The sequence below is a fragment of the Varroa destructor genome, unplaced genomic scaffold (genome assembly GCF_002443255.2).
Source record: "Varroa destructor unplaced genomic scaffold, Vdes_3.0 BEIS01000006.1, whole genome shotgun sequence".
Classification (NCBI taxonomy): Eukaryota; Metazoa; Arthropoda; class Arachnida; order Mesostigmata; family Varroidae; genus Varroa; species Varroa destructor.
The window spans coordinates 14,225,683-14,241,662 of record NW_019211459.1 but is presented as its reverse complement, the minus strand read 5'-3'; the positions used below and the strand labels follow the sequence as shown (position 1 = coordinate 14,241,662).

Genomic DNA, 15,980 nt, shown 5'->3' with positions numbered 1-15,980 from the left:
AAGCGATGATCTGGTGAGGCATAAACTGAGCAGCGGGGGAAATGAGAAAAATTGCCTATATAGCATAGACGAAGTTGCCTGTAAAATAGACGGACAAGTGGAAAATTCATCATCAAAATATCACAGCCATTTCAGTGACAAGCGGTAACATAACAGGTGAAGGGTAGCTTAGACCAGCGTTATAAAATTCAAACGCCGCAGGTTTGAAGGAGTAGAAGCTCATTCAATAGGTACTGCTGTAAGTCTTTATCTAGATCTGGTGCACAATTAAGTGGAACAATTGTACGATGACGAAAGTGATTGCAAATGAAACCGCAAAAATAGTCTAGCGTTTAAAAGCGACGAAAGCCAAGCTGAAGGGTTCTGAAGAAAGTTTAGCGTCCATCCCAACGGAGCGTATTCTACGGTGATAAGTGATGGGTAATCTTAGATGCCCTGTAAAGGATATGACTGCGAGATTAACGGATTGCAAACAGTGTGAAGGTGGTTCTAGGAGTGCATGAGCTACGTATAAAGGCCATATGCACATATACGCGTGTGTCGTATAGTACCTGCCCTGTAGAAGACCGTCAGTGAGAAATTTTCCCCGTATTCGTGAGTAAAAGCAAGTGCGCAGGTGAGTGAGAGTGATTTAAGGATGGCCGCCAGTGGACTGAACAGGAGTTTCGTTCGAGCTGCTGGAACACCATGAAAGGATAGCATTGTGCGAACAGCATGTACGGTCGAAAAAAACAAGGTTAGTAAGGAATAAGGTGCGATGATATATATCAGGAGAGGAACCTCGTATATTGTAGCTTTCAGGCTGTATTCAACTCTACTCTCACTATTTGATCTCCAAAAACTAAGTAGTAGTATCCTCTTTGCATTCGCCAAGTACATTCGAGTGTTATAATTGTGAGCGTGTTAGTCGAGGTTCTGTTTTGCTGGCAACAAGCGGTTGTGCGTCCGGTTTACCAGAGTAGAAGCTAACCATATTAGCACAGAAGCCCCATCTGTAACCGGCAGTGGGGAGAACTGGTAGTAGTTGCACGAGAAGTTACATGAGAAGCTGATAATAGTACTTGGAATAAGGTTTTGTCATTTGAGTTCTGCATCAACTAGAGGATTTTCCAGGACGAAGGTAAAACAAAGCAGTCGAAAAGCACTACGGTATTCAGCATCGAAAAGAAAAAGAAAGCCCCGTAAAAAGGGCATTTTGTTAAATAAAATAAGATTACTTCAGGTGTAGTCGGTGAGTGCCGACTGCATTCGTTTTGCTTATCATTACAGTAACAGGTGCGTCCAGTGATTTGCGATCGTCACTTCTATGAGATGCTCTACAACTTAAGCAAGTTAACGTATAAAATTTGTTCCATTACAAAGGTCTTTTTCGTTATTCCTATATCAGTTTGAAGCAGTAAGTACTAAAACCGAATATAGCTTAGACAATACTGGAACCAGTTAGGTCTTTACCAACCGACGTCTTCAGGTATACAGACATAATAGCCCCCCCTAGACGACGAAACATCTTTTTTGTTCAAGAATGGCGGGCTATTAGTTCGAAGTTATGCAGAACTAGAGACGTATCGCATTGGGTCTATTCGTTAGTTTGAATGAGCAAAAATGATTTCATTTGTAGATCTTCTCGATAATGACTAGAACAGCGGTACTATTCTTCAGTAATTAATTGATTTATTGGTCAGTAAGAATTTATACGATTGTGTCGTAACGGATTGTTAAATTGATTATGGAGAGATTCAAGGAAAACTCGCTGCCCCGTCAAGATCCTGTTAGGTAATCTGGTAGATGCCCTCAGATTGACTGTGACCTTTTACTAGCGACAAAAATAAAAACAAACGTGAAACTGATCCATCATGAATTTGATGCGCTTGAAGAAGTCGTTTCAAAAAGCGTCGGTACACCTAAACGATTGTTGAGTAATTTAAACAGCATCGAACCATGTCTTGTATTGCAACGTGGGGGTATCGCTGTATATGATGGCAATGAGTAGTCCATGTGCATGTACAGTTTTCAGTCATCAGATATGTGCAATGCTTTCTTGTTATTTTTTTTTTTACTGCTCATTCTATTTGATTGAATCAGAAATTTCGTGGGAACGTAAGTGAAGCTAAACCTAGTGCCATTGTTTGGCTGCGAAGCGTAGTGTGCATAGGCACAGTGCCTACAACCCCACTTGCTAGTTGTAATTTGCGAAGAGAAAAATGGATGATGATAGCCCTAACAAACCAGCGAATAGTGATCTGAATATATATAAAAACAAACGATGACTTTGTTTCATGTGATCTATGCAATGTAAGCTCGGCTGACGAATCTCACATCATCAAAACAGTTCTGGTCTGCATAATGCATTTGCCCTCACCTTCAAGAAAAAAAACGCGGTTATCTATAAAGCATGCATCTTTCATTCGATGCAAAATGCTTGAGACAGGTCTGAGAAAATTTAAAAATTGCAAAAAAAAATCGATAACGAATTAATGCGGGAAGGGCTAACTTAGGAAGTTATGGGGACAACCAGTAAAGATCGCTTTTTTTTTTTATGGGTCCCTATTAGGTTGTAGGCAATCTCAGTTTAGTAAGATTTTTTTCTTGGTAGATCTCAAATCGATGCAAAAGCATGGCTCCAAGCTCCAACAAACAGGCAGATAAGAACGAGGACTCGTAGGCATTTTAGGAAACTAGCATTCATAAGGCCGAATTTATAAAAAAAAAAATTCTCTGTAATGAATTGTAATGAGTTTAATCTGACACGCTTTCCCCTGCGTCCGCATGGTGTTGACAAGGTGACACAACTCGTTAGAAACTGATCGACGCTTAACCATAAGGTTGATTAGCTGAACGGGAGTATTTATTTCTTTCGTTTGTAAATATCATCCGTATGTAGATAGGAGCATATATTCCAAAACAAACCGAAAATTGTACAATGAATTTCTTAAGGGGTATCGAACTCTCAGTCTCTGAAAGTATCATCGACCCTTGAGTCACATTTGGTGTTTCCTGAACTGAATTTATATGCGTAATTTTTCTTCTTTTTTTTACATTCGAACACACGCTACTGTTTCAAAAAATATTGATTACATTGAATTTCTCAAATAGAAAATCCTTCAAATAACCCAAACTGTGCCTAGTATCTCATAAGGTTGCTTACTTATTTTATCAAACGCGCTATAGATATAGTTGAATCTACATGAACTGGGAAATATATGTCATATTATAAAAGAAGAGGTATAACTGGCAACTTTATTTCGCTTTAAGGGTGCTCTTTAGTTTTGAAGCTGCTAAATTAGGCCCAGTGCATAGTTTGGTGTATAACGTCTAGTACGATAGAAATAAGTAGTCATATCTAAAACGAAATATAGCAATAGGGCATAGCCAGGATTTCTGAATTTTTTTTTTTTTTTTTACTGAAAAAGAGTCAACTTAAAGCGCTCGAAATTATTTTTTTACCAATTTACTCGACTTGGTTAGTCGAGCCGTATATTATAAATAAACATAAATCATTAGGTAATTCATGTTCAATGCGCCCAATACCATTAGAAGCTCATACATGAAGATTGGAGGCTTTTTATGTAATAATGTAACCTCTACCGAACTTTTATTCACCCTGATTAAGTGAGTATTCAGCTTCTAGTTGAATTATTGAGTGATTTCTGGATAATTGATATTACATATTCTGATTTTTATATAAATTTACGCACGCAGAAACGCAGAGTTCTCTTCATAGCTTAGGTGACGTTGGTCTAAAGCATTTCTTCGAGAATTTTTAATTTAGTACTTTTTGGCGCGGTGAATTGTTAGAGGGCGTTGGTAGTTGAGATTAATGTTCTTCGATAGCAACAGCTCTATCAATCTCCGGCATTAAAAGTAAATAGATCTCATCGCATCTCGACAATTTCACATTAGTCTACATCTGTTGTTTGAATGAATGAATGAACTTTTTTTTTATGACGATAGTAACACAATAGTCGTAGCTGAATGAATCTGATTACAGACGTCCCGACGGAAGAAGGCGCGCAAAGGTTGCTGTGCAAATACTGTTTATTGCAATAAGGGTTTGAGCTTACCATTATCATATCGAAACGCTGGTTAAATAACACGACTGTATTTAGCATTATCTCATTATTAGAACGTTTCGTGTCGTCATAACTGTGCTGTAGTAGTATGTTTGTCTAGTTATCAGGGGGGTACAAATGAGGCTTAGATTCGTAGACACATTTTAAAGTAATGGCAGTCGTTTACAGTGCGTGGCCTCCTCATATTGCTCCCATACCAGGGCAGGCCCTTGAAGCCATCCTAATCAGGCCAGCAGCACCAGCTTGCTGTGAACAGCTAGAAGGCATCTTTGGAAAAATGAAACCTATGACAATTAAAAACTAACTCTACGAACTGTAACAATGGATTCTGCCAATTTTATAATAAAACTTTCATGTTTTTTTTTAATTCTGAAAGATGTGTATTTTGTTATTGTTAATTAAATAAATTTAATATAGGAAACAGATGATACTAGACTAATCCACAGGCTTTGAACCGTGTCTTTTCCTCGTAATTAAATTAACTAATCTGATTTCTTTAGAGCAAACGCAGCTTGATGTATGATGATAGCCCGGATCCGTATCAACAGACATCTCATCACGGTCATCCTACTCGACCTATTTCGTCTCATTGCAGTTTGTTTCTAACATAAACAAATTGTATTATAGCTAATCTAATAACACACTGCAGACATCCGATCACAGTAATTTTATTTCAGTAATTAAACTAAAAAAAATTCTGTAAATTGAATAGCATATTTCAGTAACCCGATTGTTCTGTTGCAGTTATCGTATTGTTTAGTTGCAGTGATTCATTAGATCTAGCCTGACCCATAGTTCCGTTATAATTACCAAGTTCCAGTAATTGGTTACCCTGCAACGCTGATATCCTTACCATGGTGTTACAATAATATATTTTTTTCGTTAAAATCCTTAAGTGAGGCCTTTACATGGTTGCAAGATGCCCATTTACCTCAACTGTTCCATTGCTGTTAACCTGTTACCACATGGAGCCAAATAGTAGTCCGCTTGTGTATGCCAAAAGTTAACAACTTGTTTTCAACGTGGCGCCAGTGTCTTTGAAGCCTTGAATAACTTAGACCAATTTTCAGGAGTAGACCTGCCGTTAGAACTCCACCGTCCTGCTACCTCGTTAATAACAGCGCGCTTTCCTTGAAATGTATTTATGATTGCATTACTACGTTTTGGTCTTTACCATTGAGCTTGTTCTGCTCACCTATTACGGAAGGGGCAATTCTGCTTTCCCGATTCGGTGAACATGTTACCTCCGTCCAGCTTAAGCTATGCTATGGTACCTTGCTGCAACCATGTCGTTGACTCCTTAATAGAAATGTCCTAGTAGTTTTCCTCACCTTCAATACAGGTTACACTGTCCTTCCGTTATGGTTAACTCACAATATGGTCTTTGGTAGCAAAAAGAAAAAACCGTTCTCAACGTCTAAAAGTTATAATAAACTTAAATATTACACTTTATCATGCCTGTAACAAAACCGTATTCTATTACTAAAACTCTATCTCCCAAAAAAAACAACAAAGCATCTAGATTTTGTTTGGTTGTAGTCGGTTGGTTCGCCAACTGGGCTTGTAGAGCCCACACCCTCTGCTAATCCCCTATTCACAGGTCAGATTTTTTCGACCAGTCGGCTGTGTGCTGCGTATTTTTCGAGAACTTTAGAGTAATTAAACTTTGGTCGTATACAGTGGCGCAATACGAAGGTAAAATACTAAGGAGGGAGCATAACGTTCTGTGCTAAGGAAAAAATATTTGCAAGAGTCAATGTCATCTAAACTAAACTATTGTGTGACCATTCTATAAGGCTGAAAGAAGCAAACAGACTTTCACAAATTTCTAATGGTGGTTGAAAAAATTGTTAAAAAACTTCAACCTGCCTAAATTAGCAGGCCTATGCCCTGTGGGAGGAAGAAACTACCCTCTAAGGAAATATTCAATCAATAATTGAAACTTTACTTGCAACTCAGTCCCAGCAAGGGAACTCTACCAGCCCTGAAAAAACTAGCTCTAATAGACTACTCGATGTAGACGATTTAATGCGGAACCCAATACATACACAGAGATACAGACGGACAAGCACTTAGTTTAGTATGCTAGGATAAACAGATTATTGAAAGTTGCTCTCGGTTTGACGTGGATCGTTTTTTATGTCTATTTTACTTATATTTATAATTTTTATCTACGAGACCTCAAAATGATAGATATCAGATCAGAGAGATCCGGGCTATCGGTCAGCGGGGCCGCAGAGTACCTTCAGTTAAAGTACGTAAAGTCCGCTACTTCAACTTTCTTTATCGATACATCAATACATAAATTGTACCACGCAAGTTGTGTGAATAAACAGAATTATTATTAGAGAGAGATTCAGGTACATTCTATCGTTATTGTGATATATAAATGTGATATCATGACAAGGGTACATAGGCATCTCGCATTGCTGCTAATAATTAGTCTTTTTAACGTTATTGATCTATTGTCATCAGCTTATGGAAGTAGTACTCAGGTAGCAGCGGTTTAACAACCTCTCACAAACGAAAGATCGTATTTTGTTGAACGCAGGATCTCGAGGTATGGCCTACTTGCGAGGCTCGCCAAGTTACGTATGGAGCACAGGGTGCATTTTGGGACGCGGTGCCACGGCGACCGTGTATCAGGGGGTCAACAAGGTAAGTAAGCTACGATGTTATAATTATTATATATGATCGGACTGTGTTTGGCATTATGAAATCGGTCAAAAATGCATTCATTTTGCCGCCACTTACTGACATTTTTAATTCATGTGTAAAAAGGGATTAACCTTTCCACAATTCTATAATATTTATGTGTAAAATACACACATTGTGACTCAACACGGCCGGAACACCGTAGTGCAATGCACCCGCTTGCATCTACAATTAATTCTCTCGCCCCGTTAAGCCCAAACGTTTCTTTTAAATGCTGCCTGTTCGCCTCAAGCTCCACCCTTCGCACAGCGAATCATAGACGAAATCACAGGCCCAGTACTTATTTTATTATGAATTATGAAAAATGACTATTTGTGGAGTAAATTTTTCAATAACATGAATTAGCAACTTAATAAATGTCCAGAATGTCCAATAATGGTCCAGAAAACCGCAGTTTCGAGGCCTCTGCCGTTGCAACTTTAGATTTATGAGCAGCCTTGATAATATTCAACTTCCACAGGAAACTGCATTGAGTACCCATTTCGAAGGTTAAAAGAGTTCCTTTTCTCTTCAAAATTTGAAAAGGCACGATCTAAAATTTTATCCACGTACATATACATCGGTAGCAACGTGCATATGTACAGCTCATTAAAATCATTTATTTCTCATTTAATTCCGATGTTTACAGCACGCTTTCTGTATAATTGATTTTGGCTGCAGTCCAAGTGGTGAGAGGACCTAAGACAATATCAAGTAAATGTTTTGCTGGTAATGATTTGACGGTTCCAGTTTTTCGGCCAAATCTATCGCCCTGCGATGGCGGCTGGGTAACTGCGCTTTGCCAAAATTTATAGGAGGAGCTGTGGAGCAATGGACCTTAATGGGTCCTTGTCTGACAGGGTGTTGGCTGTCGTATCGGTTGTAGGTAAACTTTTTTTAAATGGTATTCTCCTAATGACGACCGCGGCCTTCTGTGACGACGAAATTGAGTCGTTCACCGAATAGGATATGTGCTCGGTAGATCACTATGGTTTTGATATAAGGAGAAGCATGTCTCGAATCGCATTATGCGCTATCCCGCGTTCGTTAAAATAATTCTACGGTACAAAATAATCACGTCCCGCCAGGATCGTCGCAAGTATACGTCTGGGAGAATTTGTACCCTAGAAAAGTCTTGTTTATTGAAAAAAACATATGAACTTGATACAACTGGATACCGATGCTGATATTCAATACTAAACAAGCAACCTCTAAAACTGGCTCTAACGTGGGAAAAAAAGGGCCACATAGTAACACAGCATGAGATCAAATTGAATTTTCGACTGGTAGAGAGAGAAGGAGAGAGAAAGCTTGTTGGGAAAAATAACAGACACCATTCTCAAAATTAGGATGCACGTATTATTGGTCCACGTTCCGGATGACCAGATCAGCATGCATTGTAGTCTCGCATATAATATGTTAGTTAGATACACGTTAAGAAATACGTAAAAAGATTTAGAAAACAAAGTATCTACTTGTTCGATACAAGTTGTTCAAAATAATCAGGCGAACTAAATGGATAACGATTATTGCTACATAGTTTCCAACAATAAGAAAAAAAATTATTACAATATTTACGTGCACCGTAGTGCTTAGCACGCGGGCAAGCAGAAATCCTACAAAGCCATTATTGATGTGATAAGACTGCGTTTTCTAGTATTCTATATTATGGCTGTGGCGCAAATCAGTTACGTACAATTTAGATATTAAGCTCTTATTGAGACTGTGAATTATCATACCCATAGTGCCCATGCCAAATCTGAGTTATTATATTGTGTGCTTTGTTCAGAAAACGGGCGACCTGGTAGCTGTGAAGACGTTTAACAAAATTTCTCTTGATCGGCCGCTAAACGTACAGATGAGAGAGTTCGACGTGCTCAAAAAGGTCAACCATGAAAATATCGTGAAATTGATTGCCATAGAAGAGGACCTCGAAAGTGCGTCCAAGGTAAATTATACAACAGAAGTCTTCATTTTTATTATATTTTAAATGTACAAACACGCTAACGAACACCTCTAGTATGGGTTTGTAACGTTATTTAATACTAACGGCAAGCATTTTCAAAGATCAACAACTACTACTTTAAAGTGCCACTATTGACTAGATCGCATTATATGCCTCGTAATGCTCTTTTATAAAATCCACAGTACCACTAAAAAACATGAAACGTTACGTGAAATTATCTTTCTACGGAAAGGGCTATAAGTCTTTTATAGCCCCAGGTCGAAAATGTCAACCCTTTTTGCATACCAGTATTTATTACTAAGGGAGAAATGTTGGACTAGCTGCTAAAAAAAGCTGGTTGTATGGTCCTAGATAAGTCCAGTCAGCATTTCCAAAATTTTTCACAAACCTTTCTTTTATACTCAATAGAAGTCTTCATTATTCGTATCTATATTTTTTGCAACCTGGACGTTGTAGAAATCTGGGGCACGAGAGTTTGCGAAGCCTCGAAAGGCAATTTTGATATCACTTTAAGATTTGAAGGGTGACGTCATTAATTACATCATCTTAAGCATCATGGAAATCTGTGGGGACGATATCTGGCGAATCAGGTGGATGACAGGAAACTGGCGACCCCTACACTTTTACCGCCGTGACTCTTGGGGGTGCGAGGTCGAGCATTGATGTGCAATAGGAATGGTTTACTGCTCTTCACTAATCTTGGCTGCTTAATGTAAGTTTTTCAACATCTACTCTAATTGTTGACAGTTGTTTGCTTGAGTCGTAATCGACAAACCCGGATGGACTAGGACTACTGAAGCGATAGTGGATAATACCTGCATTAGACCACCAAAGAGGCACCATAAACCTTTGGAGCTGTACGTTTGCTTTAGGGTGATATCTTGTCCATTCAGTTACGTTCACACAGTGATGTTACCGTCTGGAATTAGGGTAAAAGACTCGTAACCTAGGCCATTGTTCGATGCGTGAAGGGGTGACTGTTGTAACGCAACAGCAAACGCAGGCAAGCGTTTCTACGTCCTTTCCTTAATCCTCGCCGGAATTCCTTGCCGGTATTTTTCGAACCAGCGGCTTACGGTGTTTCTAGCGGTAGAATTCTCAGAGTTTAAGCGGCAAGTTGCCTCCATTACTGTACTTCTAGGATGGGATTCATATTCGAAAACTATTTCAATTTTTTTATTTTTTATAGCTTACCACCACTCGCGACTAAAAGTCCGAGTGACGATATCCGAGTAATCAATCTCAGCTTTCAAAAAGTACTAGCGGATCTGGAACACGATTAAAGGTATTGCGGGATGGCACACCGGTACAAAATAACGTCATTTTTCAAAAGTGAAATGAACGTTTATTACACTATATAATCTAATAGTAAGATAGACCCCTAATATTGTTCCGGACTTGTTCTCACAGAAAGAGCGGCTGAGAAGTGAGAAAAACGCTCTCTTCTGGAAATGAATTATTTCTGTTTTATTTTCAAAAAACGTTAACGAACGACGCTCGAACAATTATAATACAAATCCCTTTATATTCATTTAGGTTTCTGAATATTTTGATTAGTCAAACTGATAATTACAGTTAAACCTGATTTTGTTGTTAGATCCTGGTAATGGAGCTTTGCACCGGCGGCTCATTGTTTTCTATTCTCGACGACCCTCTAAATTCGTACGGACTCGAAGAAGAGGAATTTCTACTTGTGCTTAAAGACCTCACAGCTGGCATGAAACACCTCAGAGATAACAGGTACGATATCCCCATTTTTTAGCATTATGCTGATTCTTACGTAAAACAACACTTTGCTTTACGTTCAATACTCGGTTCGCCTTCAATTTTACCGGCAACTCAGCTTGCATTTGTCTCCTACAAAAAAGACTGATTTAAACACGCTCTTTCTTCTGTGCGAGGAGATACCACAACTTACAACAACCTGTCATGTGACCTTATGATCGATAAACAGCGTCATCCACCGTGATCTGAAACCGGGTAACATTATGAAGTACGTAGCTGAAGACGGCCGTTCAATCTACAAGTTAACCGATTTCGGCGCCGCCCGGGAGCTTGAGGAAGATCAACAATTCATGTCTCTCTATGGTACAGAAGAATATTTGGTAGGCATCCAACACCAATTTGCATAAATGCATATACTAATACACGGAAGCAACTTCTCCATCAGAAGCAATCAAATAAAACTCAAACTGTCGATTTTCATGAATAAACTTTGATAATAATCCACTAGAAAGTTTTGTTATTGAAAAAAAAAATACGAGAAAATGCTGGATGGAGATAATGTGTTTTGTTCTCTATACGGGTTGCTTTTCGTTTGCCTTTTCTGTTTCTCTAGCATCCAGCCATGTACGAACGCGCTGTCCTTCGCAAACACGGAGATCAGCGCTTCAGCTCAAATGTCGATCTCTGGAGTATTGGGGTCACCCTTTATCATGTAGCCACAGGAAATCTCCCGTTCCGTCCATACGGTGGTCGGAGAAATCGCGAAGTAAGACTCTTCATATTGCTCAGTGTAACGTGCGCGAGGCTTTTTGGAAAGCTTTCTCAATAGTGTTTTCGGACTATCATACCTACAAGTTGATTTGTAGCTCTTACCGTCTCTAGTGCATAATCAACCACCCTCCTTCAACTTTTTTCTAAAATGATACGGTTTAATATTAGTTCATTGTTTTACTTGTCTTAGGTGATGCACTATATCACTACGAAAAAGGATTCAGGCGTAATCTCCGGAGTACAAAGGGATCACACGACTTCATCCATTGAATGGTCTCGTGACCTTCCCAAAAGCTGTCTGCTAAGTACTGGCCTGCAGAAGCTTCTTGTCCCAATTCTCGCGGGTTTGATGGAGTGCGATAGCGCTAAAATGTGGTCGTTTGATAAGTTTTTCAATGAAACCACCAAAATCCTTTCGGCCAAGCGTGTGCACGTATTTTACGTGAACGAGTGTCGAGAGTTCGTACTCTATCTTCATAATAATAGTCTACATAAGCCAGCAAAGCTGGCGTCGGATATCACCGAACACGTCTTCAAGCAATCGGGCGTTCTAGGCAAAAACCAGCTGGTATTTTTTGAAAATTTACTTTTCGACCAATACATCGCTGGCGCTAGTAGTGGAAGTAGTTCAGGAGCGGCTAGCGTTCCGGAAACGAATATTTCCCATCCCGTGTTCCTTTTCAATCGAGAGCTTTGCGATGTCAGTGTTTCGGCGTCGCTGTCAAGTCAAGAGCTGGAAAATGGCTTCAAGTATCCAGATTTCAATCAGGCGGTTGTCCTGGATGAGGATGCAGCCACGGCGAAAATCTGGTGCAGTGTTAGTCACGCAATTAAACGGCAAGTGGAGCGCTTGTCTCGGGCGCATGCCCACCTCTCTGTGGCGCCCCTACAACTAGCGCAACACCTCGAAACATTGATAGGCCAGCTACGGCGGCACGTGCTTACTGCACAGCTTCACAGTTGTGCCCTGGAGCGTCAGCTGGCATTGATCTCAAGAAGTGAAAGGCATATTGCCGATCTGAGACCGCTCGTGCCGACTCCGTGCGCTGAGCTTGACAAAATTCATGCGCTCATACAACAAAGACAGCAGAATGTCGTCGCTGGTAGGTAGAATCGATATGATGACAACTTCCAGCGTATTCAGATTTACACGACTTTGTAACTGTAAATTACTGTCTAAACCATCCGAAAAGGGGTAACTTTAAGAACGCAAGTTGGAACGATTAACGCTAAAGGAATAAAAACTACGTTTACATGAAAAATGTCCCGAACAATTAGAAAGCGAAGCTAAGTACATTTACTGTATCACTTAAAACTTCGAAATTATTTGAAAATAACTTTATACATAAATTGTCCTTCACTTATAGTGAAATCAACGTAACTTGACCTGGCATGAAGAAAGCTTTACAGAGTTCAAAACATTTAAACGTAATACCACTACGCATCTGCCGTTCATCCCGTATGTACACGATTTCATTTATTTATAGATATCCAGAAGGTAATAGTCGCTTTTCACCAAAAGTTATTTCCAGTACTTTTTAAAAAAGCTGTACATTGTGTTATAATATTTAGGTTAACAGGTTGTATGTCATATCGTGTTGCAAAAATGCTACCCGCAGTTTCAGAAAGTCTGAAACGGGCTGATCAAGAGACGTCAGCATTAGAAACAAAAGTAGTCGGCGGTCAGCCTTTGTATCGAATTTGGAAAGTCCGAAAAGCGGAATGTGGATCTGTTATAGGCTATGACGAAACGGCTGCAACCTATGTCAATAAGGTAACAACTGCCTTGTATTGCCTTTCACTTTTTATAAATAAAAATGTGTCCTAGGAAAAATGTTGCAAGGACGAATCAAATAGAATTCACCTAGGTTCTCTAATCGGTCCTAACTAAAGAAGAAATTTGTCTAATGGGATGTTGAAAAAGTTTCTCCTAAGGTTAAACTGATTTTGCTTGTTAATAAAGCCTTGTTATTTTTTCACGAATACCGATCGCAGATCCGCGAGAATTGGCAAGCCCTAGCAAGAGACAAAATGGCCAAGACACTGTCCTACCACGACGAGCAATTCCACGTACTTGAAAAGTATGGTACCTTTGAATTTCCTCGTTTATAATTCAAGTCTGCATTTATTCAATTAAGTTTATTGAATTGAAACACTAATATCAAATGGCTCCATGATAATACATAGTTTTTCCCCCTTGATCGTCATTACCCTTACTCACAATTTAATCATCACTTGATTATGTCGTAAAAGACACAAGATGCAACAGACAAGTGTGAGGCTAATGTCCCTCCTTCAGGACCGAAGCTTAACTACGACGACGCGTTTGGCCCAGGCTTTTCATACCTGGTACCGAGAAGCCCTACCCTATCTTCGACAAGCGACACAGCTCGGTCTAGTAGTGGAATCGTTTGGGAACGCCTCCCAGTGGCACGCACAAGCTGCTAAGGTTAATAACCAGCTAGCATATCTCTACACGAATCGTTCATAAATCAAAAAAGCAAATACTCAATAGTTTCTTAGAAAGTGATTATTAAAGGTGCATAGAGAATTAGCAACTTAAGTAAAGCTATGTCAGAACTATCCAGGTAATGCCAATTTCCATACCTTTTTTTAAATTATTGTTATATAATTGCACGAGCGCTAAGTAATACAAAATGCTAATATGCGTCAGTATTTACTCATTGTGAATTTTCAGACCGAGGATGAGTTTGATCAGTTGGTATCACAGTTCGTCAACGTGCTCAAGGCTCGTTTTCCTGACGAAGCTTTGTCTAATGGCTCCCCCCCGAACGGCACAATGATCACCGCCGATGGATATTGTAGCAGGTCACGCGTATCGCGTACATTGCTTATCGAGTGAGCTGAAGTCTATATTACCACTAATGCGCTTGCCAACCCGCCTACATGTTTATAAGACATGAATAACCTCTGTGACGTTTCTCATCTGAAGGCAACTTGTGTCGTCACTGACTGATTCCTCCATACGTACATACATACGGAGATTTACTAACGAAAATCGAACACTAACGTAGTTTGCCTAATCACTACAGGCTTCAAGAATTGAAACGACAACAGCACGAGATACTGCAGATTGTAGAAGACTCTCAAGAAATTATGTGCAGAGTTATGAATATCCCGCCGAGTACAAGCAACGCTTCGGCTGAGAGCTAAACGGTTTAACCACCGAAAATGACGTTCGAACCAGGTCCTCGTGGTTTGTTACGGCCGCTGGCTTATTGAGAACCCCAACGCTCAATACGATTTGCCTGGCCAGTATATTGAACGACCATGAAAAGGCGCCACCATTTTCGAGTTTATTTGAGAACCAAACACTTGCTTTGGGACTCTGCTCCGAACCTCGAAGATTCTGGTACTAATATGGGCAGACATTATAAAGTCTGCCCATATTACTGCCAGAATCTTAGAAGAAAAAGCGAGAAAAATAGTTAAGGCGCACGCTTGTTTGTGATTCATAATAGGTGTGGCAAAGAAACGTTACGTTAAGAACTTTTGATGAATAACTAATGATTTCTGTAACTACTTGTTGTACATATAACTAGAATTATTGTGATTTTCTGCTATAACTGGCAAATAAGTCGCAAATAAAACACCTATAGGAAAACGTACGGTTTCACAAATAATAGTTTTTACCGTTGCCTCTAATGTTATTCGCAGATGTATATCACTAAGATGATTAATTAGTTACTCCGTTTTCCGCAGCCAATATAGCTAGGCTGTACGCAATACGCTGATGGACTTAAGGTCATTAGGTAAGTAACGATAAGGCTAGCGACAAGTGTAATCTCTCCAAACCTCACGAGCTTCGCACAATACCATTCCGGACTGCCGATGCGGCTGCTGATGTAAAAGTCAATCGTAACTTATTTGAAAACGCTGATGTATCTGGAGCTGCCACATCGATGGTGCATTTTCATGTAAATTCACCCAAGGCAGTAACTCAGCGATAATTATAAATGCTGGCTGAAAGCGCAGAAAACATAATAACTATTGCACCATTCCGATCGGAGGACATGGACTGTCTATGGTGCAGTTAATTTGATCGGGTACTTTGAGCTTAGCGAACTGTGGTACAGCATTGAATTGAATCACTCAACGATAGATATAAAGCCGGCGGTTAATTTTAAACCGTTAATAGTTGTACCTAATCATAAGTTATTCGTATACAAATTATCATAAATATCAATCGTTATGCAGAAAAGGAATTGACGGGAATATTATCGATTTGAGTTGAAGTTACACCTTGCATTTGTTTTCGTCATATTTTAAGCAATTAAAATGAAAAATTCTATAAATAAGTGAGAAAAATAAAGAAAATATATTGTGTTAAATTGCGTTTACTATTTGAAACGTTGCATATTCTGATTGTCGTGACAACAGCTTCAATGACAACATATGTTAAATTACGGCGAATGAAGTGGACTGCTATATACTTGTAAACGTATAGATGAAATCCGAGTTCATATATCTAATAAATCCAAGCTTGAAAAGATACCTACGTAAACTGTATAGCCTTAGCGTTAATACGGCCAGAAAAATCCACATTCGAAGTTCCACTACTAACTTCCTTATGATCACTCACGTTTCGTTTCTGCTCATTCGTTTAACGCTTAGGTTAAATGTCCAGCCTCACAGATAAATTTCACGAGTGAGTCAAACCGATCACATTAATTTCTCAAAAAACAGTCCATGTATGCGTAGATTTGTCATGGCAAAACAGTATGCAGCGCAGG

At 39.3% G+C, this 15,980-nt stretch overlaps 1 protein-coding gene across 6 annotated transcripts; it reads left to right on the top strand.

Moving 5' to 3' along the window:
* Positions 1–595: 595 nt before the first annotated feature.
* LOC111253047 (serine/threonine-protein kinase TBK1-like) lies at positions 596–15,578 on the top strand. 6 transcript variants are annotated; one of them, XM_022811893.2, is made up of 12 exons: positions 596–736; positions 6,622–6,728; positions 8,623–8,712; positions 10,328–10,470; positions 10,685–10,835; positions 11,069–11,221; positions 11,417–12,329; positions 12,846–13,000; positions 13,222–13,307; positions 13,480–13,675; positions 13,925–14,085; positions 14,280–15,578. In XM_022811893.2, exons 1-12 carry the CDS (start codon positions 715–717, stop codon positions 14,398–14,400), a joined length of 2,298 nt encoding a protein of 765 aa, XP_022667628.1. In that variant the 5' UTR covers positions 596–714; the 3' UTR covers positions 14,401–15,578. The 6 variants fall into 6 exon arrangements, with proteins under 6 accessions (XP_022667628.1, XP_022667627.1, XP_022667631.1 ...); XM_022811892.2 differs by having other exon boundaries at positions 8,554–8,712; XM_086993329.1 differs by lacking the exons at positions 596–736; positions 6,622–6,728; positions 8,623–8,712 and adding exons at positions 9,245–9,442; positions 9,920–10,015.
* The last annotated feature ends 402 nt before the right edge of the window (positions 15,579–15,980 follow it).

Coding starts and splice junctions, on each gene's coding strand:
- LOC111253047 (XM_022811892.2), top strand. CDS start 715: ATGTACGGTCGAAAAAAACAAG. Junction 10,836..11,068: donor ATGGTACAGAAGAATATTTG/GTAGGCATCCAA, acceptor CTGTTTCTCTAG/CATCCAGCCATGTACGAACG. Junction 13,001..13,221: donor CTGCAACCTATGTCAATAAG/GTAACAACTGCC, acceptor TACCGATCGCAG/ATCCGCGAGAATTGGCAAGC.